This window comes from Scyliorhinus canicula, chromosome 13, assembly GCF_902713615.1.
Source record: "Scyliorhinus canicula chromosome 13, sScyCan1.1, whole genome shotgun sequence".
Taxonomy (NCBI): Eukaryota; Metazoa; Chordata; class Chondrichthyes; order Carcharhiniformes; family Scyliorhinidae; genus Scyliorhinus; species Scyliorhinus canicula.
In genome coordinates this window covers 91,215,019-91,241,426 of record NC_052158.1, presented here as the reverse complement: position 1 = coordinate 91,241,426, position 26,408 = coordinate 91,215,019, and the positions used below count along the sequence as shown (strand labels likewise).

At 44.2% G+C, this 26,408-nt stretch overlaps 1 protein-coding gene across 6 annotated transcripts in view; it reads left to right on the top strand.

Annotated features, from left to right (window-relative positions):
• LOC119976738 overlaps positions 1 to 25,532 on the top strand; it is a 489,950-nt gene extending 464,418 nt beyond the window's left edge. For 5 of the 6 annotated variants that reach the window (XM_038817467.1, XM_038817469.1, XM_038817471.1 and 2 more), the window contains exons 8-11: positions 13,474 to 13,598; positions 18,439 to 18,614; positions 18,976 to 19,044; positions 24,382 to 25,532. In XM_038817467.1, the coding sequence (XP_038673395.1) occupies positions 13,474 to 13,598; positions 18,439 to 18,614; positions 18,976 to 19,044; positions 24,382 to 24,798 (787 nt within the window). In that variant the 3' untranslated portion in view covers positions 24,799 to 25,532. The remainder of the gene's footprint in view (positions 1 to 13,473; positions 13,599 to 18,438; positions 18,615 to 18,975; positions 19,045 to 24,381) is intronic. The other variant, XM_038817468.1, reaches the window with a different exon arrangement.
• The last annotated feature ends 876 nt before the right edge of the window (positions 25,533 to 26,408 follow it).

Below are 26,408 nucleotides of genomic sequence, written 5' to 3'. Positions count from 1 at the left end.
TTTCTGGCGTGAACGGCTAATCTCCGCCCCCACGCCGGGCGCGATTCCGGAGCGGAGGGACGGAAAATCTCGCCCGTGGTTGCACTATTATTTTATTTTATTTTTGATAAATTTAGAGTACCCAATTAATGTTTTCCAATTAAGGGGCAATTTAGCATGGCCAATCCACCTACCCTGCACATTTTTGGGTTGTGGGGGCGAAACCCACGCAAACACGGGAAGAATGTGCAAACTGCACACGGACAGTAACCCAGAGCCGGGATCGAACCTGGGATATCGGTGCCGTGAGGCAGCAATGCTAACCACTGCGCCACCGTGCTGTCCCCGATGTTCCACTATTGAGGGTCCTCCATATATGTACTTTGCCAGGTCTTCTTTGGCCAGCGCCATCTTCTTTTTGATCTGGTGGTGTCCATTCCACTGCCATTTTGGTATGTCCCAGAGACAAAATACATGTCCAGCTAGTCTCAATCATCTCTCCATGACTATGTCCCACAGGCACTGCTGCCCAGCTCTCCGTAGCACTTCTTTGTGGCAATATTGTCCCTCCATGTGATGTGCAGGGTCTTATGTCAGCAACACTGGTGTAAATGTCCAATGTACATGTTATCGTTTAAAAAAAAAAAAAAAAATTTAGAGTATCCAATTATTTTTTTTCCAATGAAGGGGCAATTTAGCGTGGTCAGTCCACCTACCCTGCACATCTTTTTGTGTTGTGGAGGTGAGACCCACACAGATATGGAGAGAATGTGCAAACTCCACATGGACAGTGACCCAGGGCTGAGATCGAACTTGGGTCCTCACACCATGAGGCAGCAGTGCTAACCACTGCACCACCGTGCCACCAATGTAGTTGCTGGTCTTCTCTTCCATGTCTTGCTGGCATAGATTGCAGTTGGTGCTACAATGGACAAGTCACAGCTTCATGGCCGTTGTTCATGTTACATATCCAGACCATGTAGAGTTGCTGGATGACCTGTGGTGCTTTGCTGATTCTTGTGTGGATGTCAATCTCAACATCGCCCTGCAGAGAAATGTTGCTTCCGAGCTATGGGAAGCAGTCAGTGCCCTTAATGTTCCATTGCATGATGGTGATGGGAGGGTCTTGTTGATGAGCAGGAATCACTATCTTGGTCTTTTGCAGCTAATGCAGAGATAAACCTTGGCTCCGCTACTTAAGACAGGTGGCCATGTCTTGGAGTGCACATGATTGTTCCTACAGCAAAGTGATGCCAAAAGTTGCACTTGCCACCATTACCTTCTTCACGATGAGTTTGCTAACCAAGAAGAAAAGGAATGGAGAGAATTTGCGCTGATGTTGAAGGAGCATGCTGTGCCTGGGCTGGTCCTGACACAGCATCTGGAGTCACGGCTTTGAAGATGTTAATATACCACAATGAGATGATGTACTGTTTCACAATGTACCAGAGTAACTGCTGAGAGGTGCTATTGAAAGCCTTCTTGAAATCAATGAAGTTGATAACAAGATGCTTCTGATACTCTCGGCTATGCTCAAGGATGTTTCTGAGCATAGCAATCTGCTCGTTGCATGATCTGCTAGCTCACAAAGCTGCCTGTTCTTGTTGAAGGATACTGTTTACTTCTGCTTTCAGTCTGCTGGGGAGCATTGTTCTGAAGACCTTACCAGGTACAGACAGTTATGTTTCTCCGCCAGTTGTTGCAGTCGCTGATATTCCCTTGATTACTCCTCAACTTCCAATCATTTGGGACATCCTCTGTGATCTAGATCTTATCGAACAGGTCCATCAACTCTGTTGCAATGATGTTCTTGTTATGTTTCTGTAGCTCTGCTGGTATTGCATTGATTTCTGGTGCCTTGTTCTTCAGGCTCTTGATAGCTCTTTGGACCTGTGACCTGTCAATTTCTCCCAGGTTGACATTTGACTTTTGAGGTACGGGGCTGTCACCGAACTCAAACATGAGCTTGGGCTGGTTGAGGATGTCCCTAAATGGTTTCAACCACCTCGCCTCCTCTTCCACATCCATCAATAATGTCCCACTGTTCTTACCCTTGATTCATATAGTGGCATGCTTCTTGTAGTGCCAGTCAGTTGTCAATGATTTAAATGCAGGTCCCTTTAAGAGTAAACCAGGACTAACTTCAGAGTGAATCGAAAGTAGGTGATGCTCATTGAAACTAGTATTTAAAAGCTGGGAAGTGCCTGGACAAGGAGAGGATCCAGAAGGGAAGAGTGGAAACTGGTGTTTGCGTTGAACTATAGCTCGGCATTTTGCGACCTTTCACACTGGCGGGATTTTCTAATCCCGCTGATGATGGATATTCATCTGTTTGGCATCAGGTTTCGCATGATTCTGTACTGCTTCTTGGAGCTATTCCAATGTACTGTTTCTTCTGTCTTCCTGCATTGTAAATCTATCCATCCTGCAGCTCTTCTTCCCAGCTTTGTCCAGTCTTCTATGCATCTCATTGTCTTCTCTGTTTTGTTCAGTGTACATTTCCTGATCCCTCTTGTACATCACCAGTTTTCTTTCAACAATTAACTTCCACATTGGATCAATGCTCAATCATTCTTTGTTGTTTCCTCGCCTCTGTCCGATGGTGATTTCTGAACTGGTGGTTTCCCACTAATCCTCATTGTTGCCCCGCTTCATTCGTACTATGGATCTTTTGGAGATAGTCAGCTGGAATCGGTTCAACAAGTCCTTGGCCTTTGTGACTTCATGGTTGCTGCCTTCTTCAGCTTCAGGTAGATCTTGCCTAGCACAAGGTGATGGTCAGGGACCTACATCAGTATCTCGACACATCTGGATATCTTGAAGGGGATATTTTCCATCTGTTGTTGATGCATAGAAAGTCAGTAATGCTAAAGGTGTTACCATGTGGAGACTCCATTTTTTGTGGCTGTCCTTGTATTTGATGTTGTTTTCAAAGTTGAACCCATTGCTACTGCAGAAGACCAGTAGATGCTCACCATTGCTGACTCATGAAGCCTGATTGTACCATTGAACTTAGCATTGAGGTCACTGACCAGTGGTTTGATATTATTGCTGTGTACCTCGTCCAGTGGAGAAAAAGCATCCATCAAGGAGCTGCACACCTTGTGTTTCATCGCCGAGAGCAAGCTGACGCCAAACACTGACAGCAAAAGGAACGCGTGGCAATCATGACATCCCACTCACCCTCTCCTCGACCCACCTGTGACTGCAACAGTAGGTCATGCATTGGACTCCTCAGTCACCTGAGAACGTATTTCTAGTGTGGGCTAGTGTCATCCTTGATCCCGAGGGACTGCCTCAGAATAATTTCAGAATAACAAAGCCCAAGTATGTACATGATTGCAATATTGCTGCAGTTTCTGGGATGGCTCTAGTAACACCTTGGAGAAGAAGTTTATCTTCTGATATGAAAAATGCTCTTTCACCTCTTTATTCTTTATTCTTTCTCATTTATAATTACTGTTTGCATCACTGCCCCTCTGACATTTACTCTGTTCATCCTAATTTCCAAATATACGTGCTGTATGCTGCTGCTGCTCCTAACATCTCCATTGTGGAGAAATAAAAATGTACTTTTGTTTCACATTCTACTTTGTCCTTTTATTAGCACCTCACCACTGTGAAACCTGTTGTTTCCCTCAATCTCTCTCCTTTCAGCAGCAATTTTCAAGGGTTTAAAACCAATGCTTGGCATCGACAAATTACTAGTTACTGATAAACTATTTTTTTTCAACCTTGATAGTGTCCCTTCACCTTTGTTCTCAGCCTCATAAATTTTACCAAGAAACTGTGTGGAAAGGTAAATGGTTTGACTACACTCAGACAGATGAAATGGAACAAGGCAATATATCAACAAGCCAGTGCTGCAAGCTTTTGTATATCATGAATTCCCTGAAGGTGAGTAATTAGCCAGAATAAAAGCCTCCTGATAGATTCCTGGGAAGTGATATTGACATCACAGACTATCTGCATGTTAACAAAATAATAGTTTTTCAATTACAGAATTGGATTACAGAATTGGATTCCAACAGTGGTCATAGTTTGACATATATACATTAAACATATATATACTCAGTGATTGTTTCTCTGATGGGGCATTTTCTTGGTATAATGGAGGATGGGTGAATCAGTCAGATCCACTTTTCAATGTTCCTTGACAATTGTTACAGAGCAACCTTAATAGTGAACTGGAAACTTGCTCATCCTATCGGTCACAGTCGTATTTGATTTTGGATCTGGAAAATCCAAAAATGTGGTGGGACGTATTTTGAAAAAAATGTAATTTTAGCTGTGATAATAGGAAAAATCCTTTACACTGTTGCATAGTTACATATAAAACAGCTTTTGCAATCTGCATCAAGGGCACATGGCTCTAATCTATTTATATTGCAATAATCCATGGATTTGAAAAATATTTATACGTAAAGTAGGTATTGGTAACTTAAATAGTGTCGGTCAGAGTGTTGTCCCTGAAGAATCTTATCCAAGTTATCACATAACTCTTGGCAGAGGTCTACTATTCTTTGCTTAATAGACTAAATAGACTCTTGCTGCATTTTGATTCATTACATACATATAAAATCTGCATACTATAATTGGCACGTCCACTTGCCAGGAGTGACACACCCAAGAAACCTGATCAGATCCAGGACAATGTAGTTAAAACACACAAAGGCACAAATTTACATGATGCACACAAAAATTTCCCATTCCAGTGTGTAGTTATGCTCTAAGTGACAGAGCCCCATCATTTACCCAACAGTCTTGCAGAAGAATATTATTTGTACAGTAACTAGATATTTTAATGTGATTTTTCCAAGAATAGTATAAACTTGCCATCTGTGCCATAATGATACATGGTACATTTATTTGACCAACAGTTCACATCCACGTAATTTGTCTAATAGCAATTGCACGCTCTTTTTCCAATATAAGTCTACCTTATGTTCTTTGCTTCACTCCATCCCCGAATCACCAGCTATCGCCCATCATAAACATCAGTTCCTTACACCATTGGCACATTGTGACTATCTGGTGCACAAACTAAATGAGGCACTGCAGTACCATCACGGCTTTCCAGCAATGCCTCCCCAAACCACTGGCTCCATCACTAAGAAGTACAAATGGAGCAGGTACAAGGGAACATGACTACCCTCACCTTCCCCTCGAAACCATACACCATTCCAACCAAGAAATGTATTGTCATTCCTTCATAGACACAAAGTCAAAATCCTGGAACTCCTTCTCCAACAGTGAGGGAATATCTTTATCACATGCACTGAAGTGGTTCAAGAAGAAAACCCATCCTTTTGATTCTACATATGGTCAATAAATACTGGCCTTGCCAGCAATGTCCATAACCCGAGAATGAATTAAAAACAAAACACATGCACAATTAGTTCAGGAAACTGACTTGGAACATTTTTTTTAAATTCTAGGCAGATTGCCTGCTTATCCTCCTTAATTAATTGAATGAGGGAAAATTATCTAGGTAGAAATACTTTGTATCAGGGTACATATCAATCAAAAGCGAATGCAGTATATGTGCCAGAAGAAACTACATGCAGAAACAGCACTTGCTCACAAAAAAAAAGATGGAGATATTGATTTGGCAGTGTATCATAAGAATTTAAAATAGCAGCAAATGTCTAAAGAAAAACAGCATAAATGTTAATGAGGGAGACATCTTGATGTTTACCACACAGGTTAAGACAATATGTGCAATAACATGTTGGTATTACCAAGCTATATATAAACAAAGGTTCCTTGTTTCGTTTCTAGCCTTTATCTGTGTAAGCAATTGTTAATAAGATCGTAGAATAGTTACGGTACAGAAGGAGACGATTCAGCCTATCTGATAGAACCATAGAAGCTCGACAGTGCAGAAGGAAGGCCATTTGACCCGTTGAGTCTGCCCCAACCCTCGTGACTGTGCTGGCCCTCTGTAGGAGCAATCTGCTTTTGCGCCCTATTGCCATGCACATTTTTCCTTTTCAGATACTATTGAAATTCCATTCCAAATGCCTCTATTGAATCCACCTCCACAACACTCTCAGGCTGTGCCACACATTGTGTAAAACAGGTTTCCTTGTGTCCTCGTTGCTTCCTTTGCCAATTATGTTCAATCTGTGTCCTTTGGTTTCCGATTCTTCCACCAGTGGTAACAGCTTCTCTCTGTCTACTCCACTCATACCATCACAGTTTTGTACAACTTTTTCAATTCTCCTCTCAACTTTATATTTTTAACAGTCCCAACTTCTCTATTTTTAAAAATTATTTCACGGGAGATAGGGTGATGTTTGTGTAGAATAAGAATCTGGCATACAAAGGGTCAATATGGGACTGCATACAGTACCGCCCACAGTGTGATGTAAAGGAACACATGATTATCATAGAATTTACAGTGCAGAAGGAGGCCATTCGGCCCATCGAGTCTGCACCAGCTCCTGGAAAGAGCACCCTACCCAAGGTCAACACCTCCACCCTATCCCCATAACCCAGTAACCCCATCCAACACAAAGGGCAATTTTGGACACTAAGGGCAATTTATCATGGCCAATCCACCTAACTTGCACATCTTTGGACTGTGGGAGGAAACCGGAGCACCCGGAGGAAACCCACGCACACACGGGGAGGATGTGCAGACTCCGCACAGACAGTGACCCAAGCTGGAATCGAACCTGGGACCCTGGAGCTGTGAAGCAATTGTGCTATCCACAATGCTACCGTGCTGCCCTCTCTGTCTACCATGCTGCTCTCTCTGCCGTGATGACCTGAGGCTCGAGGTCAGTCTCGTACTGGATAGAGTGTGTAGAGGCAAACATGGAGATCAATCCTAGCTTTGACCTGATACTGTATACATATACATAGTTGAGTAGTTAATAAACATTTACTGTTCAGCTATGCAAGACTCAGAACCTCTTCCTCATATCTATTGAAGAACACACAATATCTTACAATGGTGGGTGCTACTGGAACACCCCAGAACATCACAGAAGCTGGAGAAGAAATTTAAAACCTAGAAGATTGAAAAAGCAGCATTGTAACTGGACAAAACACACCAGAAGTGTCGGTCAGAAGATCACCAAAGAGAAGCTTCAGAGGCAGAAATAAAACTCCACACTGCAGCAAAAGACTCCATTGAATCCTGTGGAAGTCCAACTTCTATATTCCCAAAGAGTGCAAAGTCAGAGGGCATAACAGAGATATGCTAAAAATATTTATGTTGTTGGCTGGAACAAGTTTTAAAAAGCTTAGCGGCAGTCAGAATTGCCATTTTAAAATGCACCACAAACAGCCTGAGTCCAGAGTCAGCACCTGACCACATAGTGGCTGAGCTCACTTCGATCGAAAAATATAATTAAACAAATAATCAGCAGTTAAAAGACTCAGGGTGTGATTCAGGGATCCCGTTGCGCCCGGCATGGATCCAAATTGGGCTTTGCGTCGGGCACCGGGCTGATCGCGAGTCAACCGACTCGCTTCGCTCGGCGCAATCCGGATATTTAATGGCTCATTTAAATACCCGGATTCACCCAGTGCCTGGGACTCAGTGGCCAAGCCTAGGACACCTCGCCAAGCTGCTGTTTAGTACTGGTCAACACAAATGTGGATCACGTGTAATGGCACACCTTGGGTGTGGGGGGGGGGGGGGGGGGGGGGGGGGGGGGGTGGATTCTCCCAGGCCATTGGCGACCCCCAGCTGGTCCAGGCAGGGTGGCACCCTGGCATTGTCAGACTGCCATCCTGGATGACAGTGTCAGGGTGCTCAGGTGGCAGGTTGGGAAGGGTGGCCTTGCTTATGTAGAGGTGTGGTGAGAGGGTTCCTGGGGGGTGAGGGTTTGGGGGGGGTGACGATCGGGACTGTCTTCCAAAATCGCACTCCGATCCGTGAGGAGTCTTGAAACTTGACAGCAGGAAATCCCTTTAAATGCGGCCTTGGCAGGGAGAAACTCCTTGGCCAAAATAAACAGCAATGTACAGTTAGGTAGAGGGATGTTTCTCAGCGCTGCAGCCACAGAGAAACACCTCACACATTATGCCGTTCTGCGGACCTTACCTTCAATGCACTGAATCGCACCCACAGTGAAAGTTTCATGACCCAAAAATACTTAGATACTGTGGGAGAGTCGCAAAAATGTCAATTCACTGAGTCAATGCTGAAATTGAAACACAAATTAGCGAATTAATATTACTGCGGGAGCCCACCAAAGCCAACGAGCTGGGAAATCTCAATGAGAAAAAGGGTATGGCAACAACATGTTGTATTTCCTAACAGTATTTTAAATTATACATGACCATGGATCAACATTCTACTTTACTCGCCAGTTTGGACTCATCCAAGATCCAGGCCAATCAGAAAATTAGGGGTGTTGAAGAAAGAGATTCCTTAGGCACATGATTGCTTCAAGTCTGGACAGAAGGACAGAAACTGGGCAGGTTAACACACTGCTTTATCTGATAGGTCCATTGGCCAATGATATAATAGTTAGGGGTATTTGATATTTAGGAAGGACAGGCAAAAAGGGAAATAGAGTATGAGAGTAAACATGTGGACTATAAACACTTCTATAAATTTATAAAAAGAAGAAGATTGTGAAGGAAAGTGTAGGTTCCTTCCAGTCCAAGGTGTGAGAACTTATAATACAGAGCAAAGACGGGCCTCACAACCACTTGTTCTGACTTCATTGAGGAAGACACAAAGAACTTCTCTGAAATTAGGGAACCAAGGGTCTATTGAGGAGGAGGAATTGAAGGAAATTAGAATTACTAGAAAAACAGTGCTGGAGAAATTGATGGGACTAAAAGCTGATCAATTCCTGGGACCTGATAATCTACATCCCAGGGAACTAAAGGAGGTGGCCATGAAAATAGTGGATCCATTGGTTGACATCTTCCAAAATTCTGTAGAGTCTGGAACATTCCTGGCAGATTGGAGGCTGACAAATATAAACCCACTATTTAAAAAAGAAGGGAGGGAAAAAAATAGGTCATTACAGACCGGTTAGCCTAACATCAGCAGTAGATAAATTGCTGGTGTCTATTATAAGAATGTGATAATATGACACTTTTTTTGGGATTAGATAGTCCCAGCATCAACTAATGAAAGGGAAATCATGTTTGACAAAGCTTTTGGAGTTTTTTGAGGATGTGACTAACAGAATAGATAAGGGAGAACCAGTGGATGTGGTGTATTTGAATTTTCAGAAAGTTTTGATGAAGTCCCACAAAATTAAAGTACACAGGATTGGGGGCAATATATTGCATGGATTGAGAATTGGTTAACAGACAGGAAACAGAGAGTAGGAATTAATTAGTCTTTTTCAGAGTGACAGGTGGTAACTAGAGGGGTACCACAGGGATCAGTATCCAGCTATTCACAATATATATCAATATTTTGGTGAGGGAACCAAATGTAATATCTACAAGTTTGCTGATGACATGACATTTTGTAGAAGTGAGGAGGATGATAAGAGACTTCCAGGTGATTTAGACAAGTTGACTGGGTAGGCAAATACATGGCAGATGCAGTATAATGTGGCTAAGTTTGAAGTTATACACATCGGTAGAAAAAACAGTATGGCAGAGTATTATTTAAGTGGTGATAGATTGGGAAATGCTGATGTACAACGGGACCTGGGTGTCATTGAAAGAAAGCAAGCATGCAGTTGCAGCAAGCAGTTAAGAAGACAAATGCCATGTTGACCTTCATTGCAAGAGGACATGAGTACAGGAACAAGGATGCTTCACTGCAGTTGTAAAGGGCCTTGGTGAGACCACACCTGGAGCAGTGTGTGCAGTTTTGGTCTCCTTACTTAAGAAAGAATATACTTGCCATAGAGAGGGTGCAGTGAAGGTCCACCAGACTGATTCCTGGGATGGCAGGATTGTCCTATGATTGAGCAAATAGACCTGTATTCACTAGACTTTAGAAGAATGAGAGGGGATTTAATTGAAATATATAAAATAATGTCAGGATTGGACAGACTAGTTGCAGGGATGCTGTTTCTTCTGTTTGTGCGAAGGGGAGCGGGTGTGGGGTGGTTGTTCTAGATCAAGGGGTCACGGTCTCAGGATACAGGGTAGGCCATTTAGGACTGAGATGAGGAGAAACATCGTCACTCAGAGAGTGGTGAACCTGTGGACTTTGTGGCCACTGAAGGCTCAGCACCAAGTCACTGAATATATCTAAGACGGAATTAGATAGATTTCTAGATTCTAGAGATGTCAAGGGGTATGGGGAGACCACAGGAATATGTTGTTGAGATAGAGGATCAGCCATGAACATATTGAATGGTGGAGCAGCCTCAAAGAGCCATAAGACCCACTCCTGCTCCTATTTTCTTTGTTTCTAAACAAGAAACCAATTAATCCTCAGCAAAATTTGATGAACTTTTAAAATCATTTGACACAGCCATTAATTTGAGTAGTGACAAGATCCTTAAAAAACAAAGTTTAACAAATGCATACAAAAGCGAGGAGAACCTATTCACTCCTTCATTAATGAACTGGTCTGAATGGATGAAGGCTGTGATGACAGTGTCCTGAAGTCAGAGCTAATCGGGGACAGAATTGTTGTGGGGGTGGCGGACAATGCACTCTCAGACAAAAAGGACATTCAGGTTGTCAGGCAATCCGAAATTTGTTTACAGCACAGATCCGACTGCAGGGATGAAAGGAAGTCATGGTACAGGGCAACCCCCCACTGTCCAGCTAGTGAAACAGCCGAGGAGCAAGCACCTCAGGCCAAGCAAAGCAATACCCTAACCGACCACTAGAGGGTAGGAGACCATGTCAGCACTGAGGACCTCACAGGTACGGCGCGCGATTTACCAGCTGCGTCCCGCCAGAATCAGAGGGAGGTGAGGCCGGTAGATCCCGGGAGAGGACTCCCCCGGGTTTCCCGACAGCTGTTATGCCTCACGAGATCCAACCAGATCTCACAAGACATTGCGATCTGGATGGACAGGACCCAGTCTTGCACCTCAGTGAGTTTAAGAACCCATTTAGCCGTACTGACCCCGGATGGAACGGTCACCCGGAATCTATCGGCTTCGCCAAGGAGACCCCTCGGCAGCCAGCGGGGGCAGGATTCACGCCGCCCCCCCGGCGATTCTCCGACCCGGCGGGGGGCCGGTGAATCCCGCCCCTTATCTCTTCCTGTACTGAGGAGCGCCGCTCGCTGAAGCTCCTCAATGCAGGAAATGCTGCTAAAGTCCAGCCTCAGGGGGCGTTCCCTATCAGGGTCCAAAATAGTATCAGAGTGCCGCTAGATAGCGGGGTCACCCCACTAATCCTGGCAGACTCTGATATTGTTTTGGTTAGATAGCGCCCATGATAAATGTCCAACAGTCTCCGAATCACATTTTAATTGAAACCACAAAGGACAGTTTGGAAAACTATGCAAATGCTAACACGACCATATGTACAGTTTACCCAAGTTGATTCATGATGTCAAGGTACCACAGCAAGAATAAACATAACTGTGCTTCTTGGGTGAGGTCAAAGATCATTTGTGGGCATCTTGGGAAATGGTCACCTCACTAATTTTAAATTGGACACAGGAGCAGTGTTATGTCCTCTCGGGCAAGGGACCTTGACTGAGAGACCTCTGGCCACAAACGACAGACACGTCGCTCTATGGGCCTGGAGGAATCCAACTTCCGAGAGTAGACATGATTCTGGAGCCATTGAGTTAAGGCGGCAAACAAATCTTTGAAGTCATAAACCTCATCCGTAACAAGTCTTTTTTTCTTCTGAGCAACATGCCTGTGTTGCCCCAAAGCTTCTTAAAGTGGCAGAAGACGACAAAACAACCTCCGCCATCAATGGCATAGAACTGGAAGTTCCCGAGAGCCGCAAAAGATAAACTCGACTGGGACTTCAGCTCAGAATTGTCTTCACTCTTTGCAGAGCCGGTTTGTCCGTTTCTTTTGGTGATGCCAGAAGCTCCTTGCTGGCCAGACTAGCCAACCACTCAGGTGGTTACCACCATGCCTTGATTGGAAGACAGCCAAGAGATGAACAAGCAGCAAGAAGAGACTCAACCTTCTGGCTTTGGTAAGATATCTAAAGACACCACGACACAGCCACTGCAACCTCCGGCCAGTGTAACGATTAGCCAGGTGATGCCGGATTGGAGAAGCAGCCATCATCTGACTGCAGCACATCATTGCACAGAAAACCACAACAGGAAGAGACATCATCCATCCCAACATGCATCACAGTGAACCACATGTAGGAAGAAGGACAGGACGAGCACCGTAGGTTCGCTGTGAGTTTGTTCTCCCTGTAAGGGATGGGGTAAACCAATGACTGTTGATTAAACCAGGTGGAGAGTTGAGAAGGAATGGTCAACCCAAGAATGAAAAAAGGAATTAAGATCAACCAATGAAATGCCAGAACAATCACATCCAAACAACCTCCTATTCATTAAGGTTTGCTCAGATGAAGAGTCTACTGCTCCTCCAACTGTTGTAAAGACAATGTTTGGATGGCTTCTAAAACCTCCAGACTGCCTGAACCTGTAAGCGCAGAGACTTGAGTGGGGGGAGAATGGGTATCAGGAGTAATGTAAAAATATGTTGTGCAACAGGAATGCATTGTAAATATGTCGGATAAAGATTTGGGGGGTGGTGTATAAAGATTTGGCACAGTGAGGGTTACACACTCATTTTGATGTAAAGAAGCCACACACATTTTGATGTAAAGAAACACATGACCCGAGTCTAGAGGACAGACTTGTACTGGATCTGTGTAGAGGCAATCATGGAGAGAGCTTCTAGCTTCGTCTTTATGCTCTATATGTGTATATAGCTATGAGTCGTAAATAACCACTCACTGTTGAATTATACAAGACTCAGAGTCTCTTCATGAGACCCATTGAACTACACTAATTTATTGCCCTTGAGAAAATGTTGGTGAGTCACCTTCTTGGACCGATGCAGTCCATGTGATGTAGATACACCAATGGTACTGTTAGGAAAGACGTTCCAAGATTTTGATCCAACAACAGTGAAGTAACCGTGATAGAGTTCTAGGATAGGATGGTTTGTGGCTTGGAGGGGGGCTTGCAGGTGATTGTGTTCCCATGTTGTCTGCTGCCCTTGTCCTTCTAGGTCATACAGGTTGTATATCTGGAAGGTGTTGTCGAAAGAGCCTTGATGAGTTGCTGCAGTGCATCGTGTAGATGGTTGATACTGCTGCACTACCTTTAGAGTTGTACTCTTTATTTCAGATTGTCTCTGCATTCTTCCCACCAAAGTAAATCACTTCACACTTCTCTGCATTGTTTCATCTGCTACTTGTCTGTCCAGTCCACCAACCTCTCTGTGTCCTTTTGAAGTTCTACACTATCCTCCTCACAGTTCACAATACTTTGACATTTTATGTTGCCCTCACAATGCTTCCCAGTTTTGTGCTGTAATATATTTAATGTAAAGTTCCTTCATGGTCATGTTTTATTAATTTGCTTGTTTTTTGATTTGCATTTAGTACAAATTACTTGGATTCAAAAGCTGTGGAGAAACATGGTCTGTTCGTCTGTCGTAACAAACCACATGTTCATTTTATGGCTGATCATGGAAAAGGGCAAAGTAAAAAGATCCACACAGAAGCAGGTAGATGATGCTTTCAATTATGTTAAACGAGAGATATATTGTGTCCATAATACAGATGGATGATTTATGAATCAATTATATGAGCAGAAAAAGCTCAGTAATCCTAAACAAGGAACCAGATCACCCTGTCTCCCCATTGCACCCTTGAATTAATTCTCTCTCCGAAATGTATCCATAGTGCATTTTTCAATTGCCCTGAATGGCAAATTGCTCCAGAACTCTATTATACTTGGAGGAAAATATTCCACATGATTTACCTTCTCAATCCTAATTTCTGACTTCTGCCCTTATGTTTGCATTGGTCACCATTGCTAGAAATTTGGCTGAACTCGTTTTAACATTTTTGTTTAGGTTCTCAAACTTAAAATGTTGTAGATAATATTGAACTTTTAAAAATGTGGTGCCTAAAAACGTCCTTGTTGCTATTGTTCCTACCCTTTCAGGAGCATAACATATCTTGTATGTTTTAATAGCCAGAACTATGTACAGTAGTTCAGATACGATTTGTCTAACACCCTACATACCAACAATACAGCCTCTTCAGAATATGGTAATTTAATTAAATAATATTTTCAAAAATAATTAAAAGTATTTTTATTCGTTACGGACCATAGAATCAGCATAGATGGCGACCATTTGACACATTGTGACTTTTCTGACTCTTGAAAGATCTATTCAATTAGTCCCGTTTCCCCCTTCAAGTAATGGAAGTTATTGAATCTGCTTCTGGCACCCTTCCTCACTATTCCAGATCATAATTCACTGCACAATAAAATTTCTCCTCATGTCGCCTTTGGTTCTTTTGCCAATTACTTTAATTCTGTCTCTTCTGGTTAGTGATCCTTCTACTTTTCCTTATTTACTCAGTGGATAGCACTGTGGCTTCACAGCGCCAGGGTCCCAAGTTCGATTCCATGCTGGGCCACTGTCTGTGCAGAGTCTGCACGTTCTTCCCGTGTCTGCATGGGTTTCCTCCGGGTACTCCGGTTTCTTCCCACAGTCCAAAGACATGCAGTTTAGGTGGATTGGCAATGATAAATTGCCCTTTGTGACCAAAAAGGTTAGGAGGGGTTATTGAGTTACGGGGATAGGGCGGAAGTGAGGGCTTAAGTGGGTCGGTGCAGGCTCGATGGGCTGAATGGCTTCCTTCTGCAATCTATGTTCTATATTTTCTATGTTACTCTTTCAAAACTTTTCATGGTTATTAACACCTCTATTAATTCCCTACTAACCTTCTCTCCTTCAGGAGAAGAATCTCAGCTCCTCGAGTCTCCACTAAGTCTCTCATTGCTCAACTCATTCCAGTCAATCTCCTGTGGGTCCTCTCTAAGGTCTTGACATCCTTCATAAAGTGCAGTGCCCAGTTCAGGACGCAGTACTCCAGTTGGGAGCTAAGCAGTGTTTAACATTTAGCGTAACCTCCTTGCTTTCGAACTCTGCAGCCTGGATTTTCGCCATGACAGAGAACCTGTCTGTTGTGGGGCAAATCTTGGAAATGCATTGCATTTCTAACTCCTGTTCCCAAACCTAGCATTTTCCATCTTCCTGGGGGCAAGACTGGAATGAGGCTGGAGTTCATGCATGTATGATTTATAGAGGGAGCTGTCCATTTAAATCCCAAGCTGGCATTACTGAAGTGGGATTTTGGAAGAACAGGAGTGTGGAATCCGGAGTGTGCAGATTTAAGCAGGTAAAGAGGAGGCCTGAATTTGTGAACCATATGGTTAGCCAGGGTACCATTTTGGAAAGTTATAAAGTACCCCTTCCAACAGGGTTCCAGGGCACCTTTCGGAGAGAAAAGTCTCCCGTTATGAGAGTTAATAAATCCTTTGGGATTGTTAAATGTGAACATGATTATGCACTTTTTACGGACAAAAGCAGTGGAACTGTCAAGCTGTAAAAGAAGTGTCCAGCTGTCCTGGAACTGTCCAACTATGACATTTCTCAAAGCTATCCAGGAAGTATCAAAGCCGTGAAGGAGATGTCCAAGGATACTAGGTGAGTTGGCATAGAACGAGTATGGGTAAAGGGTGATGGGGGCATGCATTGGCATGTTGATGCTACGTTTTCATTGGGGATATGGGGACAATGATGTGGGTAGGCATTCCGTTTGCATAGGGGTGTGAGATGCCATAGGTAGTGATTAGAAGGGTAACTATATTGTAGTGTTGGGCCATGGGGGTGGATGGAGGCCATGGGTAGGCATAGGTTGGTATGGATTGGACAAAGGGAGTGTATGGTGGAGTGGTGAGGTATGGAGCGATGTTTTTTTGGTTTATTATTACATTTCATTTATTTAAACACAATTCCAGGGTAGAGTCAGGCCTTGCATCCAGCCTGCCTCCATACCCAACCGCTTGCGGATTTGCCTTGGGGGATTCAGCCACTCCTGACTCCTGTTTCAGTCCACTCCCCTGACTGAAAATCCCAACTGTGGCAGTTGGGGACTTTCAAAGATCAGACTCGCCATGCTGGGAAATCACCCGCCATGCTCGCAAATCATCCGTCTCTGCATTCCTGAATCGGGGATGGAAATCTGGACCTATGTCTTTGTTTATAAAGTTGTATTCTTTCATTTACCAGACTTTTCAGTTTCTCCTGTCACCTCCAACAATCTCTGTAACCAAAATCTCCAGGTCTCTCTGCTTCTGCACCACATTGACAATTGAACTATGCAGCTTACATTGCCGCTCTTCATTCTTCCTAAACAATGCATTATCATACATACCTTTGGATTAAATTCAGAGATGGATTGACAGTTCGTGAGGCCCCACATTCACCTTTATTTCTGTCCCCATCCACCCCCAACCTCAGGCCCCTCTCAACCCCACCAACACTCGCCCTGCAGAACGCATACATGGCAACTACAAAATTGCACAAGTTGATCACTGCTTTTTAACTTGGAAAAACAGGCCTGTGTTCTTCTCCTGCCCTTCCCCTCACAAACCCTCCATCCCCATGGACCCCCAGCCCCATCACAAACTTCTCCCTCTCTCCATAACACAACCCGTCCTTCACGCACTCTCCCTTCCTGCAAGTCTGCAACTCAATCCTCACACACACCGTCCTCCCCCCGCACCCTCACACTCTTTCCCCCACCCCATCTCCACACAGTCTCCCACACCCCTCACACTCTCCCATTCCCACAATCTCATTCACCTCGTTCGATTGGGCTCTTCAAGGCATCCTGCCTCACTTGTCATGGCCACCATGCCTCTCCCTCACCTCGTGGCATCATCACGCACCTGTTGCTGGCCTGGATCCACTTCTCTACTTGTTGGTTCCTCCTGGCTTGATTTGGGTGCCTGTTGCTGGCTTGGGTCCATTAGTGCTGGCGCCAGTTGCAAGTTTGCTCACCTCGCATGCTCGGTGGATGGCTTTATGGCTTGGTTCAGTGGTCACGCCCCGCTGCTGCTGGCCTGGGTCCATTAGTGCTGGCGCCCTGCACAAACCTGCTCGGCTCCTGGTGGCTTGATTTGCACACCTCAGCAGCCTCCCGCCCTCGGTCTCGCATGCACACGCTTCAAGATAAGCGTGGGTTGGCAGTTTCTGCGCTCTTTTAGACTCACTATTTTAAAAAATAAATTTAAAGTGCCCAATTCTTTTTTTTTTCAATTAAGAGGCAATTTATCGTGGTCAATCCATTTACCCTGCACATCTTTGGGGATGTGGGGATGAGACCCACACAGACATGGGAAGAACAGCAAACTCCACACGGACAGTGACTCGGGGCTGGAATCGAACCGGGTCCTCGGCGCCATGAGGCAGCAGTGCTAACTATTGTGCCACCGTGCCACTCCCTAGACTCACTATTAAGAATCCGATTTTGCTCTGCACTTGCTGCTGATAGGCAGAGTAATCAGCGTCCCATTGGGTGCCCAGTGCACCAGCCCAGTGCGATGCCCCCCCGTTGGTCAGGGCCCTTTGCCTGGCGTGTTTCATTTTAAATGTACCCTTGATTAAATTGCATTTGTTATATGTCTGCCCATTTCTGTTATTACCTGAAATCTGCTACAATTCTCCACACTGTTTACAACATTTACAAGTTTTGTGTCATCTGTAAATTTTGACCTTTATGCCCGATATACCCAAGTTCAGTTCATTAGCGTACATCAAAAAGATCAGTGGTACTAGTACTGTCCCCTGGCAATACCACTGTTTACTTGCCTCCAGTCTGAGGAGCAACTGACCTACTCTCTGCTGTCGCTTAGTCAGTTACTGCCCTTTTAATCCCATTGACTTCAATATTGCAAAATTAAATGAACATTAAACCATAGTTTAAAAAGTATTGAAAAACACTTTATTAGCATCACACATGCAAGAGTAACAGCGACACTTTATTGCCAGTATGTTACTGTATTAAGAATCCTGCCTGCTGTTACAAATTTTAAACAATAAAGGTATTCCATTAATTCTCTAAACAAACTGTTGTAATTTGCCCTGCAGTAGGTGCAGTTTTGCAGTAGTATGAACAGAACCTTGCAGCAAACACTGTGCCTTGAAGTTGAGCTTTCAAGGTAAACTATACTTCATGACCATGCAAATTGCATGAAAATTTACATGTGGTAGCAATGCTGCTTCAGCAATTATCGTGCTCGAAGTTGGAAAAAGAAGACAATTCACCAATTTCTCAAGAGCTAAGACACTAGGAGTTACCACATGTCTGGAAGGTGACTGAATCAGTCCAAGTAACATGGGATTAATAAAATATGCTTTGTATTTTTGTATTATACTTCATCTTGATCTTTTACGTAATCGATCAAATTGTTCAGAACAGCCACATTTTAACATTTGCATGATGCCTAAAAAATGTCATGTTATCTTGTGATAATTTCCACAGTTTCCACATTGCTGGAAGAACCTATTGTATGTTTTAAGCAAACCACTTCAGCAACATATGTAAGTGAAAGCGATGATCCTCCTGCTCCGGAGGTTGACCGATTAAATAACAAAGTCAGGGTACCTTGGGGGATTTCAACCAAGAAGGCAAATGATGAAATCCATATGTCAAATGAGGTACTGATGTTAAAATTAGAATGTTAGGTCACAGTTCTAAATTATCTGCTGTTCTTTAAATATTTCATCTGATATCTTGTCTTTAAGTCATCTGAATGGCCAAATAGCTTAATCATGCTTTTTCCTCACATTTTTCTCTTTCAATCCTAATTATGCTTTAGTGAAGTTATTTTTTAAATTTTTATGGTTAATTTCAGAAAATTATTTACATTTTATGTAAAGTACTAAGATATTAATATCCTGTTTAGATTAGAAACACAATGTAGGATTTTTTTGTTATTTTCTAGTTTTCTTTGGTACAAATTACACTTCTATCAGAGCTTAGTCAATGCCAAATTTACAACCTTTTCTCTTTGATTAGAAGGATTCAGCATTGGGGAAACTGAAGAGCGCATTAATCGAGAGATGTGTTTTTCACAGCACAGCACAGGTATTTCTCCCTCAGTTTCTCAATGTTAATCTCCATGACATATAAACTTAAGTTTCACCAAGTTCTCCTCAAAGCCAGGTTCCCTGAAATAATTAATTACTAGGAATGCATCTAAAAACGAAAATATTTTATCCTTACATACATTGGTGCCACTTTAATGAATAATCTCAAACTGGGTTCTTAAAAATGGGTTAAATGCTGTTTTCCTTGTTGATTTATTTGCCAATTAGATTAACATTTTTATTTGCTGTTCTGTTTAATGAATATTTATGTGTTTTCCTCAGTAATAAGTATGCATTCTAAAACATTCTCTCATTCAAGCACGGCACATATATGCCCGCAATAATAGAACTTGCCGGACTGCTTGCTTTGTGTTCTTGCGTTGGCAGTCATTTTGGTGACTGGGACACTGTAGACAGTTCCACCCAGTCATACAGTTCAACATTGATTCTGTGGATTGATTTACAGACTGTTAACTGGCCATAGTCTGATTACCTTAAATGGCAACTAACTTCGGAAGGCTGGGGGAGGAGGTTGTAGGGTGGAATGATGACAGTATCCTGCCATGAAAAAAAGTGTCACTGAGCACCTGGTCTAGCGATTGGGTCTAACACCCAGAGAAAGCGGCATTAAACTCACAGTGGAACACTTGAGATTTTCGCGTAGGTTGCTTTGTAATGTGACACAGGTGGTATTTTATGGTCTTCCTGAGTTTGGAGTTGGAAAGCACTTTTAATTGGGTGGGATGGTGTCAGATGGGGGGCCTAACCACCTTCCTGTCTCAACAAATTAAGTCCACAGCTGGAAGGCCCATGGATGGACTCTTTCCTCGTCATTAAATAAGTGGGCAAGTAATGCCAAATTAAGTGTCTCTTCCCTCTGGCACAGCCTGTGTCCAAGTGGAGAGCATGACATGCAAACCTGTGCATGTTGCTTGTCCTCTCTGAAGAGGGCCTCTCCTTCAAAGACACTCAGGCAGAACTTTTCACCCCTGGGTTCCCTCTCCACTGGCGACCTCTCAGTTGCCTGATTGGCTCATAATATGGCATGCCTTCCTACAAGGAGTTAACGTGGCTCTCTTGCCCTGTCTGGTAATCTCTTCAGTCATGACCACCCCACCCATCACCTCCATAATATTCTCCGCAAATCCGCCCCCCCCCCCACTCCCAGCACTTCACAACGAGGTGCTACCAAACACTGCCACTGGTTGTTTCCTTGGGTTATCATATTTCAATATGAAAACACGTGAATCCGTTGTGACATTTTTGAGGCAGCTTCAGATGGGAATAAATGTCTTATTATTGATTTTTTAAATCTAAAAATGAATAGATAATGGGGGGAAATTTTGATAGTCCCATTTTGGTGCATCTGTGATCAAAATCCTGAGACTTGAGTGCACGCTGACACTGAAGTGCAGTACAACAATGAGGACAGACTGCATTGTCGGACGTACTGTGGTTTGGCTGGGATGTTAAATTTAGGTCCCACCTCCCCTCTCAGTTGGACATAAAGATCCTATGGGACCATACCAGGTCCTTGCCAGTGTCCTCATAGAATCATAGAATTTACAGTACAGAAGGAGGCCATTCAGCCCATCGAGTCTGCACCGGTCCTTGGAAAGAGAACCCTACTTAAGCCCACTCCTCCACTTTATCCGCATAACCCAGTAATCCCACCTAACCTTTTGGACACTTAGGGGCCATTTAGCATGGATAAACCACCTAACCTGCACATCTTTGGATGATGGGAGGAAACCGAGTACCTGGAGGAAACCCACGCAGACACAGGAAGAAAGTCCAAACGCCACCAAGGCACCCGAGGCCGGAATTTTCTACAAATGCTTCTAAAGATTTTTGGGACTTTCTTTGGGTGCAAAAAGCACCATGCAAATCCAGTATATTCCCTTATGATTATTGTCTGAGCCTAAAGACATTATTCATTATGAAAGTTGAATGAGTACAAAAGGTGTCAGGGGTGGGGCGAGCAAGGTGTTCCCCACCACATCTTTGTAGACGTTATTGTGCAAAGTTTTTTTGAATGACCTTATGACACCTCTTTTATTTACTCTAAATACACAATGTTGCCTGTTGTTGTTGGACACAAGGGGCTGGATTTTCCCAAAATGACACTATGTCCCCACGCTGGCGTAACAACGGTGCTTTTACTCCTGAAATTCCTTGAAAAAGGTTGACCTAATTCAATACCCTGCAGGGGGCTAGCTCGGACCTGGGGCAAATCTCGCAGCTTTAGCTGCGGGTATGGGCCCCCGCACCTCCGGTTTGGACCGTGCATGCGCATAGTGGCTACTTCCATCGGTCGCGCCGAGCTCCATGGCGGTCTCAGACCGCGGAGCCAGACAGAAAAATGAGATCTCTTCCCCCCCCCCCCCCCCCCCCCCCCCCCCCCCCCCCCCAGTCAGCTGTGCGCCCGAGCATCTAACCACGCGTATCTAATCCCTGGCCGCCTATAAGAGCAACGCCCCCACACGAAGTCCGCAGCCGCCACGCCAGAATCACGACCGGCAATAGGTGGTTAGTTCCACGCCGACGAGAACTTAGCCAGTCGGGAGCGGAGGATTGCTGGGTGGGCCTCTGGCAATGGCTCCCTGGTGGCGCGGAGTACTCCGTGGTCATGCCAATTTTCGGGTCCTGGAGAATCGCCGAACCGGCGTCTAGCCCAATTACGGCGTGAAAGTGGATTCTCCACCCCTACGCCTGCCGCGATTTCGGCGCGGGGTTCAGAGAATCCAGCCCACTGTGTTTGAAATGTTTTGTCCGCCGTTGGAGGCTGCTCCTCGCCCCCTATTCTCCCACCCCCAGGGGGCTAGGAGCGGTGCCGCGTCAAGTACGCGCGACGGGCCTTGGCGTCGCGTCAAAGCGGCACCGCGTAAATGACGCGGCCGGCGGCACCTAAATGATGTCACCCGCGCATGCGCAGGTTGGCCGGCGTTAACCCGCGCATGCGCGGTTGCTGCCCTCCCCTCTGCCGCCCCGCAAGACATGGAGGAATGATCTTGCGGGGCGGCGGAGGGAAAAGAGTGCGTCTTTCAGAGACGCCGGCCCGACGATCGTTGGGCACCGATCACGGGCCACAGCCCTCCTGAGCACCCCCCTGGTGCTCGAACCTCCCCCCCCCCCCCCCCACAGGCCCCACACGCAGCGGTTGCGCGCTGTTCACGCCGGCAGCGACCGGGTGCGGTAGGTGCCGGCGTGAACCCGTCGGATTAGGCAGGCCGCTCGGCCCATCCGGGCCGGAGAATGGCCGCTCGACCGGAGCGGCGATTCTCCAACCGGCCTGTCGCAAAACGCGACACGCCGTTTTGGGGGAGATGGGAGAATCGCATGTGGGTGCCAGGGCGGCGTGGCGTGAATCGCCCGGCACTCCCGTGATTCTCCCACCCGGCGTGGGGGTCGGAGAATCGCGCCCTATAGTCGAAGGTTTAATTTTACAAAAACTGAGGGCTCCAAAAACTATTTCTCCAACTAACCCTGATGACCCTGTAATCTGTGCAATTTACTTTTACAGCTATTTTGTATATGTGTTGTTCCTTGGAGATTGACGTGTAAATTTTACTTTCACAAAATACATACACCTGTGCCGTTTTTCAGTCTGAATGTGTATCTAAACAAAGGAAAAAGTTCAGATCATACCTTTCATGCGGTTAGTGCTCGTGATAAGAGCTTGGTCAAAGGTATGGGGAAACATAGTTATTATTGGCTGTTATATTAATGTCATATAAAAGGAATAATACATTGCACAAAATTCATAAAACTCTGAAGAATTTTTCTTATTCCATTTTTTAAGTTATGTTTCTGTCTTTCTTTTTTTGTTTCACCCCATTATTGTCCAACTAAAATGGAAGGAAATTATCTGATCACATGGCAGGTCGACTTAGACTTTCAATTTCTCCTCATTGCTCATTTCCCAAAGTCAAGAACTTGGCGCATAGAAATTGCAAGGATGAACCCTCCCGTACAGCTGCAGGACATTGTTCCTAGTACTCCAATGCACCACATCATCGGATTTTCCATTAGCCTGACCCCTGTGTTCATTCGCTGGATTTGGGCGTCACTGTGCTCTTCCCAATTGCCCTTGAGCAGTTGGTGGTGAACCACTTCCATGAATACAATTGCGTGGTTTGCTCAGCCAATTCAGGAGGCAGTTAAGAGTGAATCATATCACTGTGGGTCTGGAGACCCAGAGGTCAGAAAGGCCTGGCACATTTCCACCCCTCAAGTTCATTTGTGAATGAGATAGGTTTTAATGACAATCCATGAATTTTATGGGCGCCATGCCTGATACAAGTTTTTTATTTCAGATTTATTTAATTAACCAAATTTAAATTTTTCAACTGCTACGGTGAGAATTGACCTTGTGTCTCCAGGTCATGAGTCCAAATCTCTGGATTACTCATTCAGTTACAGACGACCATAAGAAATAAGAGCAGAGGAAGACTATTTGGCCCTTTGAGGCTGCAGTCATTCAACGGCTTATCTTCTGCCTCAATTCCACTTCTGGCCTGTTCTCCTGTATCCGTCGATTCCCTGAAAGACCAAACACTATCAATTTCAGCCTTGAATATAATCACCAATAAAGCTAAAAATATTTTTTAAAATAGAATCTTTATTATTGTCACAAGTAGGCTTACATTAACACTGCAATGAAGTTACTCTGAAAAACCCCTCGTCGCCACACTCCGGCGCCTGTTCGGGTACACAGAGAAAGAATTCCGAATGTCCAATTCACCTAACAGCACGTCTTTCGGGACACGTGGGAGGAAACCGGAACACCCGGAGGAAACCCACGCAGACACAGGGAGAACGTGCAGACTCCACACAGACAATGACCCAAGTCGGGAATCGAACCTGGGACCGTGGTGCTGTGAAGCAACAGTGCTTCCGTGTCGCCCACAATTTCAAAGCTTTACAATCACCTGAATTTAAAGAAATCCTTCTCAGCTCAGTGACCAACCTCTTACTGTAATACAGAGCACCCATGTCCTAGATTCCCTCAGCACTGGAAACAACACTGTCGGCAATTTGGATATTTCAATGAGATCACCTCTCATTTTCTAAGCTCCAGAGAGTGTCAGCCCATCTATTCAGTTTTCTCACAATAAGACAATCCTCTCATCCCAGGACCCAATCATTTCAGCCTTCATTGCATCACCTCCTAAGGTAAGTATAGCATTCCTCAAAAAAAATATGCAGTTGTAACCATGCTATGCTACTGTGCCCGTGAACATTAATCAACCCATGGCTGTTAACCGTATATCGGGATGTCTTTAATTTTAATGATACTCAGAATATTTCTTGCACCTTTCTATTTTTTATTCAGAAAATGAAAAAAAACAGAGAATGGAAAACAGGGCGTAAAAAGAACCCTGCTGAAATGCTCATCACAAAACTTTGCACAACCTCCAAAGCATTAATTGCACCTTCCAGCCAGACATGTAAAACGATTTCAGTCATGCCCGTGCTTCCGAATCAAATGCACAATAGAAGAATTGTCTGTTATCACACAGATCAGAAGAACACTCCCAGCCTGTTGGTAAAATCTATGAAACCTTTACACACCTACCTAGTACCACCTCTTGCACCCCCTTCTTCACGAGGAAGTTCACAGCGCAGTTCAATTACTCAGGAAATATGCGAAGAAGTTGGGACAGGTGGCCCGCTGAGTGCTCAGAAAAGTCCCATTAATCTATCAGCAAATGATGATGGCAGTACAGAAGAAAAGTACGCTGGTTACTAAGAGACAATCAATAGAGAAGGTTTTAAATTAAATGAGGATGATGTATCAGAAAGCAATCGTCTTCATTTTCCACAAGAATCATATTTTCTGTTATCAACCAAGAGATTATGTAAATCTTTGTCCTTTTTTCAACAAGCAGGCTTGGACATGGTAAACTCAATGAATGCCATTAGTAGTGATTCCAGGGATAATTAAATAGTACCATTTGAAAATTTGCTGAAGCCTTTTAATGGGTCGTAATCACATAATAGCTCTGGCATATTTTATTTAGCATGAAGGAATCAAAGCTCTTTGTTTTTGTTTGCTTGATATGGGGTGCGTATTGTTAATTAATCCAACATGTTTCCACTTTTATAAAGATATCAATGACAGTGTTATTGCAAATGACGTACTTCCACTAACCCATTTACATCAAAATACTGTTGAAAAAGCAGTTTAGGAAAAAAATTATGTTAAGTGATGTACAAATGTAATTGCAGAACATTGGAGTGATTTTAATTAGCTTCTATTATTAGGAAGTCAGGTTTAAGTTATTAAAACTATCATGATCTGTTTATTACAGTTTAATGGCATTCTATTTGTCAGCATGGAGCAGGCGAGAGGCCTGGGATTATGATCTATATTTATCTATCCATCAGCTAAAAAATACCAGGTCATTATAATTTGTTAATTTGTGGGAGCTTGCTGTGCACATTTTCTGCCACATTTTCATTTAAAATAAATCATTTTTATTGTAAGTCAGAATTTTTCATACGCACAAAATAAACAATATAATAATCTTTATTAGCGTCACAAGTAGACTTACATTAACACTGCAATGAAGTTACTGTGAAAAGTCCTGAGTCGCCACACTCCGGCGCCTGTTCAGGTACACTGAGGGGGAATTCCGAATGTCCAATTCACCTAACAGCTCGTCTTTCAGGGCTTGTGGGAGGAAACCGGAGCACCTGGAGGAAACCCACGCAGACACAGAGAGAACATGCAGACTCCACACAGACAGTGACCCAAGCTGGGAATCGAACCTGGGACCCTGGTGCTGGGAAGCAACAGTGCTCCCCACTGTGCTACCGTGCTGCCCATCACCAGATAACAAATATACATAAATATCACTTTAAAAAAGTTAACAATCCCACTAACCCCTTCCCCTGCCTAAATAACTAAAGACTAATAATCCCTCCTAACTGCTAACAGTGACCAGCTCACTGAAAAAGGAAATGAATGGCTGCCATCTTGCGTAGAATCCTTCCACCGTTCCTCTAATGGCGGATTTGACCATCTCTCGGCATAGGAACACCGTTAGGTCTCCCTACCAAGCTGAGGCATTGGGCAGAGTAGGAGAACTCCACCGCAGCAGAACTCGCCTCCTTGCTATCAACACAGCAAAGGCGAGGTCATCCGCCTTAACCCCTCCCCCATCTGTAGCATTGGCGAGTCTGAAACGCCAAAAATGGCCACCAGCGGACAGGGCTCCAGCTCAATACCAAGAATCCCTGACATGGTGTTAAAGAAGGAGACCCAAAAGCTGACTGGTTTAGTACAGGACCAGACGTATGGGTATGATTTGCTGGTCCCCGAGAACAACGTTTTCACCTATCCTGCGCCTCCAAGAA